Source organism: Paramisgurnus dabryanus, chromosome 1, assembly GCF_030506205.2.
Source record: "Paramisgurnus dabryanus chromosome 1, PD_genome_1.1, whole genome shotgun sequence".
Taxonomy (NCBI): Eukaryota; Metazoa; Chordata; class Actinopteri; order Cypriniformes; family Cobitidae; genus Paramisgurnus; species Paramisgurnus dabryanus.
The window spans coordinates 12,129,343-12,140,873 of NC_133337.1; the positions used below are offsets into that span (position 1 = coordinate 12,129,343).

At 35.2% G+C, this 11,531-nt stretch overlaps 2 protein-coding genes across 2 annotated transcripts; both read right to left on the reverse strand.

Annotated features, from left to right (window-relative positions):
- Positions 1 to 2,500: 2,500 nt before the first annotated feature.
- On the reverse strand, positions 2,501 to 3,579 carry LOC141280746 (transposable element Tcb1 transposase). The gene is made up of 2 exons (XM_073811890.1): positions 3,401 to 3,579; positions 2,501 to 3,305 (listed from the first exon to the last, which is right to left on the reverse strand). The coding sequence occupies exons 1-2, from the start codon at positions 3,577 to 3,579 to the stop codon at positions 2,501 to 2,503; spliced, it is 984 nt and encodes a 327-aa protein (XP_073667991.1).
- A 2,733-nt stretch (positions 3,580 to 6,312) lies between these two features.
- LOC135747188 (uncharacterized) lies at positions 6,313 to 8,740 on the reverse strand. The gene is made up of 3 exons (XM_065265856.2): positions 7,605 to 8,740; positions 7,407 to 7,475; positions 6,313 to 7,311 (listed from the first exon to the last, which is right to left on the reverse strand). Exons 1-3 carry the CDS (start codon positions 7,665 to 7,667, stop codon positions 6,403 to 6,405), a joined length of 1,041 nt encoding a protein of 346 aa, XP_065121928.1. The 5' UTR covers positions 7,668 to 8,740; the 3' UTR covers positions 6,313 to 6,402.
- Between the last annotated feature and the right edge of the window lie 2,791 nt (positions 8,741 to 11,531).

Here is an 11,531-nt window from a genome sequence, read left to right on the forward strand (position 1 = left end):
TTGTTTTGAACTAAGTCAAAACTGATTTTTAAATAATAGAGAATACTGTTATTTAAAATTGTAAACGAATATCTGATTATTTATTTATTTAGGTGAAGATTAATGAGAGAGTTTTTTTATTAAACAATTCGATATGTTGGCGCAAACGCTGTATGGACATAGATAATAATGAGCTCAGCTAGTTTGTTGTAATGCTTATTATGCTTTTGTAAATTCTTGTCAAAACAGTTTTTGAACTATTGCGTGTGTATAGAGACCGCACTTGCGTGTCTCTGCGTTGCGTTTCGGATCTATAAGTCAGCGTAAGTCTTGTTAATCTTAATAACTTTTTAACATAAATCAGTTCCCGAACTTTGTCTCCCTCAATATCTCTTTAAACATCAAGCAAGTCCTGCATTTTATTTTAAAATTCCTGCATGTTTTTAAACCGAAACCAAGTTGCAGACATGTGGATGTATGAGTAGTATTAGGTTATATTTCACTCTCAGAAAACTTACAAATAACGATCATTTTAGATGTTTAATTAGTATATTTAAATCGCTAGACTAGGGATTAATGTAGGCTACTTATTTTTTTCTGAAAACATCCCACTCATTAAGACAGAATGGGTCTCATGAAACTGTGCTGACAGACACAATAAACGTTTAAAGGTGATATAGCCTACAGTTTTGTCAATGTGCTTTCAAGTTTTTTATTTTAATGCTACAATACAATGATGCATAGCACATAGGCACAAGCTGTATGATGCTTTAAAATTGAGATGTTTGCTTTCCATGCGTAATAGTCCTCCTTTGCTGTCTGCCTGGTATGATTGTATTGGTCATCTAGGAATAATTTTCACTTTATCTTACTGAATGGGGCGCAGCGCAAACCTGTTGGCCTGTGGCATCACACTACCGCGAGATCTATTCAAAAGCATACTTAGTCATGTACTGTCTCGTGGTGCTAAGACGTCACATGTCGTGCAATCGGTCTGCGCAGCGCCAAGAAGCCAAACGAGCGCTATTCACATGTAAATAAAACTGTTAGAAACCGATTTTTCTGGTTCTCATTGCAGGACTGTGCGGGGGAGGGCATTCCGTTTTCACGAGGATATACTTAACACACACATTTTAAGTACACCAATTGCATATTACGTTGCAAATATATCACGCAAATACGTGACTATTTCACGTATGGACCAACGTGAAAATGTCACGTTTTGCCCGCGTTTGAACGTGAGCATGTCACGTTTCCTTTTTGTGTCACTTTCACGTTTGTTTTGGGAGGCCTGACTTACTGTATAATGATAGAGTAAGTATTGAGTTGGACACTATTTTTTATAACAAATTATCCTTTTCTCCAGACTAATAAAACACTTGTGTGCATGTTCAATAGATATTATCTATAGAGTCATTGCTATCATTTTCACTTTTGTGTTTGGTTAACTCCCTGACCAGACCTCGTCATTTTCTGACCCTCTTCTTATTTGACTCAACGCTCGGCGCTCGTGTGGCTTCTTGCTGCGTCGCGCAGACCGATCGGCATGTGACGTCTTGGCACCGCAAGATCAATTCACAGTAAATGACTCAGTATGCTTTTACATAGATCTCGCGGTAGTGTGATGTCACAGGCCAACAGGTCTGCGCTGCACCCCATAGACCCTATAGAAAAAAAACTTATAGACCCTTCTACAGCTCACGTGATCAAATAGTCTGCGCCCATTTCGGCAAAAGAAGTTGTGTTATTGACCATTGGTTCTAACGTGTTAGCAAACTGTTGCTTTTGGTTTCACTAATATAATATACTTATATACGTATATATGTATATGCCAACTTTATTTTTGGCCATCTGCTAATATTTTCTATCCACTCCACTATACTACTCGGACCGACACGTCATTGGGGCCGACCTTAACAGTGCATGTCTGAAAGCACCCAACATATTTAATGCTAATTTTACTTACAAATTAAAAAAATATTTTTTTTTACAGTTTACAAATAAAACAACATAAAGAAAGTTAATTCCAAAATCGAATGAATTGCACAGTCTTTGTTAGCTGAGTCAAGAAATTACAAACCACCCACCCCCTAGGTCGGCCAATTCTTTGCCAACCCCCAATGCTAATCGATCTTCAGTGAAGCTAAAGAAAACCGGTTTTTCCAGATTTCACCAGCGTGTGGGGTTTTAATTCCTACCCAGTTCCTTTGTTTAAATGTTATGTAAGCAAAGCTACTATACATACGCTTTAAGTTATTTCAAATGAATGTTTATAACTTATAAAAATGTATGGATATCGCGTAACTTAATTTGACATATGTTTATATAACCAACTGACATTTACAGCAGGAAATGGAACGTTTAATGTGATCAAAATGTTAAAAGCATAATCCTCTTCCTTGCATGCAATCTAATCTACTAGGCTAAAAAAATACTTCAAAAAGAGCATATAATAAAAAAGCTTTTATTTGTTGATAGTGGTCATACATGTATACAGACTTTTAAGGCATGAAAGTTATTGCTACATTCCAGTATGTCCACCATGACTCTTCACTACAACTGGCAGAACTTTAAACAATCTGTTGATGTATTTGTTGCATGCCTTTTCTGTAAGTTCCTCAAACCAGAATTTGTCTATGGCAGCAATTAACTCAGACTTTGTTGTTGGTTTCGCTTCTTTCCGAATATAATCTTTCAGAGAATGCCACACCATCTCAATGGGATTCATATCCGGTGATTCTGGTGGAGTCTTTACCCAGTTAATACCCTCTGCGGCAATGACTTTGCTTGCAGCAGTGTGCTTCGGATCATTGTCCTGGAAAAAACGGTGGTGGACTCCGAAGGTTTCCCGAATATATGGGGAGGCAGTTTCTTTAATAATAGCGTCTTCAAAGAAAGTACGATCCATAATCCCATCAAAGATTGCTATAGGTCCTGGTCCAAGTCTGGATATCGCTCCCCAAACATGAACTTTCAGAGGATGCTTTGGCTTTGGTTTAAACACACGTCTTCCTGTCTTACGAAATGACATGGTGGCAAAGCGTTCCAAAGCCACGGTGGTTTCATCAGTAAAAATGACATTGTTAAATGTCTCATTCTCGGCGATCCATTTTTGCGCTTGTTCAAGTCGCTTCTCTTTATTTTTATCTCTGATCATGGGGCAGTTATACGTTTTACCATACCTCCATCCAAGTCTTTGCCTAACCCTGCGGATTGAACGCTCACTAATGTTCACTCCTTTGTCACGCCATAGCTGTTTTTTCGCAGAGCTTGCCGCCATTTCATCGTTTTGGCTGGTGATGCTCTCTATGGCTGTGACAATGTCCCTGAAACAAAAGCAAAACATGAAATAAACATTTTACAATGGACACAACAAACATATGTCATATAGAGTATGTGATAGCGCGAAGAGGCAACTTACTGATTAATTTTGCGAGGTTTGCGTTTGGTGGTTATTCGTTCCTTGTAATGTCTTCTGATGGTGCTCAGTGTTGCGTGTACACCAACAGAATTCAGATGGCGGTTTATTTCCCGTGTTGATTTTCCAGCAGATCTCATCACCCTGATGTCATCGGAATGAAGCTTACTTATCTTGGTCATTTTGAAATGTCTTCACTGTACATGTGGAAGGACTGTATTTATCTACATAGATCTCACGGTGTCAATGGGGGCGTGGAATGTAAGTGATAATGGAATGTGAATAATATAGATTCATGTGATGGTCCATTAACAACTCATCAAGGGTATATGGGTATAATGTATTGGTTGCTAAAGAAGGCTTAAGTACTACACGGTCATAAACACATGAGACATGACCATTCACGCACAGTGAGAATGTGCTAATCACTGTAAAAAATGATAATGTGCCTTAGTAAACTTAACTAAATTAAATTAGTAAACAGGGACGTGCTCAGGAATTTTTAGGGGCAGTTGCTCTGACTTAAATAAAGGGCACCCCCCCTAAAAAATTTTTTTAAAACTCACGGCCTATATGAAGGACTGAGAATAACATGGTCTTTATTAAAATCAGCAAACATGTTTGCCTAATGCCTACCAAAAAAATTGTAGCCTAGGCTGCTTGTCTCCAAGCCGTAGCTAGCTGCTATCTGTCTGATTATTTAGGCTTAACTGTGGCAAACTCAGCCTAGATTCATGAAGATTCTAACAGAGGTGGAAAGAGTAGCCAAAAACTTTACTCAAGTAAAAATACAAGTAACTAAATAAATAATTACTCAAGTAGAAGTAAAAAGTATGCAATGAAAATAATACTCAAGTAGCGAGTTACTAGTTACTCATGAAAAAATAAATCTAGATCTACACACACACACACACACACACACACACACACACACACACACACACACACACACACACACACACACACACACACACACACACACACACACACACACACACACACACACACACACACACACACACACACACACACACACAATACAGTGCCCTCCATAAGTATCAGAACTGTAAAGACAAGATTTTTCTGTTTGCTATGGAGACCAGAAATTGGTAAGATAAATATCAGTATGTCAGAAGTTTAGAATGTCACATTTTATTAACCTTTGTTTATGTTTCAACACATACATTCTTTAACAACAAAGAACAACAGCATTAAATGCTGACTTATGTGTGTTGTACACAAATGCACATAAGTGAATCAAACTGATCCTACACATTTTATGCTTTTCATGTGTAAACAATCAGGACACAGCTCAGTGACACAGCTCAGTGACCATTAAAAAAAAAAAATATGACAGATTCTGTACTTTTGTCTCATGTTCATCTTTTAATGTTTAAACATTTCTTGACTCCACAAAAACAGAAGAAAACTTATGAAGGGCACTTCTACAGTATGTGTAAAACTGCAACATACACAAACAGTACAGAAAAAAGAATACAAACACAGAATAGACAAGCATTTCAAATTAACAAATTAACTCTAGTCTCAATGTTGATGTAGCTTATAGCTGAAATATCAGACAAGTAAACTGACAACAGTTTTGCATATGTATAAAGTTGGAATCTCCTAAGATGGTCTGAGGACATTGACAGTTTACACTTAGCCTACATAAAAATGATTTTAGACAAAACTCATGTTTTCTTACGTTGTCATGTCACGTGTGTTTTGCGAGAATCACTTACATCATATACAGTACAGTATACAGCGAATCAGACGTCAATCATCGATGGATTTTCTTCAATCTGTGCTGCAATGCTTCTGGAGGTTGCACGCGTTTATCTGTGTCTGACGACGAACAGGTCGCGTGTATGTAATGGCGGGTACATGTGTGAAGTTTTGCTTTTAGTTAAAAGATTGGTAAATTCATTTCCACGTCACCCAACACTGGTTATATTCTGCGTGTTTCTACATAGGTTACGAGTAAAACAGCTTCGAACGATTCCGTTTTTGCAGCGATCTGAACAATTCATTCAAACTGATTCGCGAACCAATTTAAACGTTTGGCCCATTCGCTTTGTAAAGAATCGTCTCAAAAGACTCGTTTATTTGCAACACTTTGTAAGGAATCGACTCAAACGAGTCATTAATTCGCGAATACGCCAGAAACACAAGATAGCAATTTAAAAATAAAATACAAATTTCGTAATTAATTAAAATACAGTAACGAAGGAACGCTGCATAGTGTAAACGAAGTAAAAGTACAATTTATTTTTTTCCACCTCGGAAGGGCAACTTGAGTCGAGAAGGGCATATGGGCAGTTGCCCGGGCAACCTGAGCAGCCCCCCTGTGCACGTCCCTGTGAGTAAATATAAAAAATAATTCTTGTTTTTATTTTAAATTATTAAAATTAACTGCTATAATGTATTTACGGTATATGAAGGTACTCCCATGTGCGTTTACGGTAGTCCAATTATAAAGGGTGATTACGGTAGTAAGCATGCAGTTTTTTTAATGGAATTGTAATGGCGGTTTGCATGCCGAGTAGACAACGCCGATTTGGTGGCGTTGGAGTGAATTTTATTATGTGTAAGGTAATGTTTTTAAAATGCATGACACGTTGTGTAATTGTGTGTATTTAAATATGGCATGCAGGCAATAATGAATGGTTGTACCTGTGCTATAGTATGATACATATGTTGTAGCTAAAGTGCAGGGGCACGGTGTTTTAAATGTATTGTAATGTGTTTGGTATTTGAGTAATGCATGTGTTTATGGATGATGTGTTGTTAAGTGTTTTTAAGGTGTAAGATTAATGGAGATTTATGGTTCGTTTTTAGGAGCTGGCCTAAGTCAAAAAAATCATGATTTGTTTTCAATCAGTGATTCAATCAATTCACTCAGTGATTCATTCTTAAAAGTAAGCTTTTATTAAAAAAACAGCAAAGCGCTTAACTCCAAACACTCTACAATACACAAAAGTTTAAAAATATTTACAGTATGGCGTTTAAAAAAGTGGAAAACTTAATCTCTTCTTTCGCAGGAGTTCGTTAATTCTGTCTCTTATAAGCTTCCAGTCACGCGGTGTTGGGTGAAATTTCCTAGCAACAGCATCGGAAATGGCTCGACGTAGATTCCAAGGCAGAGCGTTTTTCCCCTTCGAACCATCATAATTCACAGAACCTACCCAGTCCTGATAAACGGTAAACGGAATTAACCTTTTAAACAAACCACAAGCGAATCGATCTGCTTTAGGTGCACCGTCTGAGCCTGCTGAATCCACGTAAAGTTGTTTCTCGACCTCCAGGGACACGTGATTTAAAGTCACATCTTGTAGAACCACTCCCATGAGAGACCGTCGAACAGGATTATGAGACTGAAAATAAGAAGAGTTTCTTGGTGTTTCAGGCAATCTCAAACAAAATGACGACATTTCTGAAGGACAATGCTGAGATGTGCTGGACAGAGGAGAAGACGATGGATATTCTTGAAGAGGTGAACTGTAATCAAGCATCGAATTTGTTGACAGTTGGTGGTTTAAGTGAGCCGAGTCCCCCGTTATATCTGCAGGACGAGTGCGGTCAATAAACGGTGTAGACGCGTTCGATGGGAACCCTAAATCGTCATTGTCCAAATGTCCGCTGGTTGAAATGAAGTCCCCATGACCAGACGGATGGATGAGGATCGACTGTTGACATTCGGTCTGAGTTTCCACCGGAGTTGGAGGAACATAAACTGAAATGTCTGTAGCTGTAGCTTGATCAGCTGTCGGTGGATGAGACTGGTGAGACCTCTCATTCAGACGTGCCTCCAACAAACCAACTTTTGCCTCCAAATCCAGAAGCCTTCGAGTCAAGGCTGAAAGCTGTTCTTTTGATGTGCGGACAGCAGGGCTTCGGCGATGGATCATTGCAGCCTGTAAATCAGCAGGAAAAAATTAATAACTTTATCAAACGGATATTTGGGTTATACGATTGTGCGTCTCAGTTACAATAAATATCAATTACATACCGATTTCTTTTTTACCAGTCGAGTTTTTGGGGTCAAGGATTGAAGAGGGTTGTTCTCCTTTCCAGAATTCTGTAGAGAAGTGTACAGTATGGTTAAGACACAAGTACAACACAAACTGAAAGTAGACGATAGGCCTACAGCAAGTCAAAATTGTTTAATATTAAAATAAACGCAAATATACAAAAACTGATTTCTTACCTTTCGTTTATTCGTAACTTTCTTTGCGGCAGCCTTCTTGGGGTAAAATGCCTTTGCCTCCATGTTTGGTGAAACAACTGCGAATACCTACACTGACTGGTTTCATTTATTTTATAGTTTATTACCAACCCTCCAACAAAATGGTGTGAATGTACTTCATTTAGAAAAAAATAACAATGAAGAGATTGCAAATTGGTTATGATCTGACAATTGACATAGTGTGAATGTTAAAAAATTAACTTAAGAGACTGTAAATGGGTATTGCACGACAATCACCGGACATTCCAGACATTTTAATGGACGACCACTTATTATTCAAAATGTTAGTTTTTAGGACAATTATTTTAGGATTTAAATGCAAAATTTGCATTTAGATTTAATAAAAATTTAGATTTCGTTTTTTCGGCTTTAATTGGTTGTGACAGGTGCTGTGCACTATACTTCTAAAATACATTTAAGTTGTTAGTTTTATCTTATTTGTCATTGCTACTTTTCTACTTATAAATAAATCAGTAAATCAGTCACAAAGTGTTGTTGGCGAATACAATTCAATTGTCAATTTTAAAAAAAGCAGAAACGTGTAAAAACTCGCTTCAATTACATTAAACACATTAACAATATCTGAACTGTGCTCTTTTGCATACTTATAATTTTCTCATGCACTTTGTGTCTTGTATTTCTGCAATATTTTAATTGATTTGGCCACATATGTGACCAGACTAACGTAATTTCTGTCATTTCTCTGTCTTTGTATCTCTTTAAAATATTGCTCATTTAAAAAAGACGACACATTTATTAATCAAATTATTATGAACAAACAATTACGTTGAATGACTAGATGCACTGCAATATACGTTATCGTTTTAGGAAGAAAGTACATCAATACGTAAGTAACTGCTTAAAGACTAAAACCACAAACTCGCATTTATAACCATTCATTCGTTATTTCAATGGACGACCACTTATTATTCAAAATGTTAATTTTTAGGACAGTTATTTAGGATTTAAATTAAAAAATTGCATTTAGATTTAAACTTAAGTTTAAGTTTTTAGATTTGGGTTTTTTGTCGGTTTTAATTGGTTGTGACTTGTGCTGTGAACTATACTTCTAAAATAAATTTAAATTGTCAGTTTTATCTTATTTGTCATTGCTATTTTTCTACTTATAAATAAATCAGTAAATCAATCACAACGTGTTGTTGGCGAAAACCACAAACTCACATACTTATACCCATTCATTCATGGGTCTTTATAACGTTATTGTCTTTATAACTTTTTTATTATAAATCAGATTTTATATAAATAAGTTTTGAAAAGTATTGAATGCGAATGCGTGAGAAGGTACATGGAGAGCAACGCGAGTGTTTGTTTATACAGCCACATGTTATGAAATGTATTACTTTACACACACATTTTACAAAGAAAATATTGTAAGTGTAAATATTCAAAAGGCGCTGTTTCTGTTCGCTACTTTATTAGATGTACGTTTTAATATGTACATTTTACATAAAAATCTGTTCTATTTCTAGTCATTTCTTTTGGTTTGTACAACTAAAAAACATCACATAAGTGACATTTTATTAAGTTACTTACATCAATTATTCTAATAATATTTACAAAGCTATTGAATCTTTTTTTACAGTTATGAATTACGGTTGCTAGGATTAAAACAGTCATAAGACTGACATAACATAGCATAGACAACATGGCATAACACAGACATGACATAGCATTTTAGCGCAATATAAATGTATCATATTGTTATTCTTAATATATAAGAATACTAATATATTTTTCGCAACATTTTTAACTTTTAAACATATAAAGACAACAAAATGGTGTGAATGTACTTCATTTAGAAAAACAATTGAAGAGATTGCAAATTGGTTATGACCTGACAACTGATATAGTGTGAATGTTAAAAAAATTTAGACTGTAAATGGGTATTGCCCGACAATCACCAGAAATTTAAATGGACGACCACTTATTCAAAATGTTAGTTTTCAGGACAGTTATGTTAGGATTTAAATGCAACATTAAAATTTTTAGATTTTGTTTTTTTCGGGTTTAATTGGTTGTTACTGGTGGTTAAGTGAACTATACTGTAGGCCTACTTGAGTAGACAGATTTCTAAAATACATTTACAGTAAATTGTTAGTTTTATCTTATTTGTCTTTGCTCTTTTTCTACTTAATGTTGTTATGTTGTATGGATGAGTTACATTTATTTACAGCACATGCTGTTTTATTGATCAATGGAAACGCTGATGTTTGCTTGCACATATGCTAAGAACAATATCTTTGTTTTTGTAATAAATCAGTAAATCAATCATAAGACGTGTTGACGTGTTGTTGGTGAATATCAATTTAAAACAAGCAGAAACTTGTATAAAAACCGCTTTAATCACAGTTAACCATATCTGAACGGTGCTCTTTTGCTACTTCTAATTTTCTCATGCACTTTCTGTCTTTTACTTCTGCAATGGATTAATTGATTTCTATCTCTTTAAAATATTGCTAATTTAAAAAAGACAATTATAAATCAAATTATTATGAACAAACAAGGACGTTAAATGATGCATTGCACTACACGTCAACGTTTTTGGAAGAAAGTACGTACATCAATACATAAGTATTATTTATTAACAATATCTGAACTGTGGTCTTTTGCGTACTTCTAATTTTCTCATGTTTTTTTAACACCACGTTAATCACTTTAAAATATTGCTACTTTACATATTATTATTTTTATTTTATTTTTCTACGTTTATTTTACATTTTCTACGTTTTTCTTTCAATAAAGATAAACATTTATTTTTGTCTTAACTTAAAACATTGTTTTTTAATTTATAAATTAGATTTTATATAAATTAGTTTTGAAAAGTGTTGAATGCCAACGTGTGAGATAAGATACCTGGAAGGAGACGCGGCGTGTTTGTCTATATTAAATTTATTATTTTACTCGCACATTTCACAAAGTAGGCCACATATTGTAAGTGTAAATATTCATAAACTCAACACTTCGGATAATTTTTTCGTCCGTAAAAGGGGCAGTTTCTCTGTTCGCTATTTTATTAGATGTACATTTTAAATTTAAATGTCTGTTCTATTTCTTGTCATTTATTTTGGCTTTACCAACATGTACTGTAAATGTGCCTTATTGTTGTCCTTAATATATATATGAATACTAATATATTTTTACAACATTTTATACTTTAAAACATGTATTTTTTATACCACCTTAATCTCTTTAAAATATTGATACTTTTAGAAAAAAATTACATAATTATAAATATTATGAACAAACAATGAAACTGTCAAAATTCGACGACAACAAATAATTAAGATATTCATTGTAATTAGAGTTCATTGTAATTAGAGTTACGTGTATTAGGCTCACACTAAATTCTCTGTTGCACTTACAGTAGTAGAAATGCGCATTGCACTTACAGTCATCTTAATAGTTGTATGCTCTGTTATGCTGGCAAGAAGGGGTTTAAATCACTTTGCTGTTTAAATGGATATTTTAAATCAACTTCTGGAAACAACCGCAATGACAAAGTATATAAAAATGTAGTTTTTTATGCGCCACCTTGTGGATATTCTGTGAAGCAAAACACATTAAGGGAAAAGGGAAAGTAACCCCCCCGAAAACACTTGCAGAATTCTGCGAGACTCCGCGAGACGATTTGGCGAATGCCGCGGGAGAAAACGCGCATTTTTAAAGGCCACACCTGTAACTCATTACAGTTCAGAGTCAGTAATATTGTAATGTAACTAATTACTTTTGTCAGGAAATAACTTCGGAGTCAAGTGCAAGTAAACAATATTTATTTAGAAAAATAGAATGAGAGATCTGGAGAGCAAAAGTCACTGGTAGATCCACACACGGCACACACCCGTTGACTCACTATGGATGATAACACTA

Coding starts and splice junctions, on each gene's coding strand:
- LOC141280746 (XM_073811890.1), bottom strand. CDS start 3,579: ATGACCAAGATAAGTAAGCTTCATTCCGATGACATCAGGGTGATGAGA. Junction 3,306..3,400: donor AAACCTCGCAAAATTAATCA/GTAAGTTGCCTC, acceptor CTTTTGTTTCAG/GGACATTGTCACAGCCATAG.
- LOC135747188 (XM_065265856.2), bottom strand. CDS start 7,667: ATGGAGGCAAAGGCATTTTACCCCAAGAAGGCTGCCGCAAAGAAAGTT. Junction 7,476..7,604: donor AAGTTACGAATAAACGAAAG/GTAAGAAATCAG, acceptor ACTTCTCTACAG/AATTCTGGAAAGGAGAACAA. Junction 7,312..7,406: donor GACTGGTAAAAAAGAAATCG/GTATGTAATTGA, acceptor GCTGATTTACAG/GCTGCAATGATCCATCGCCG.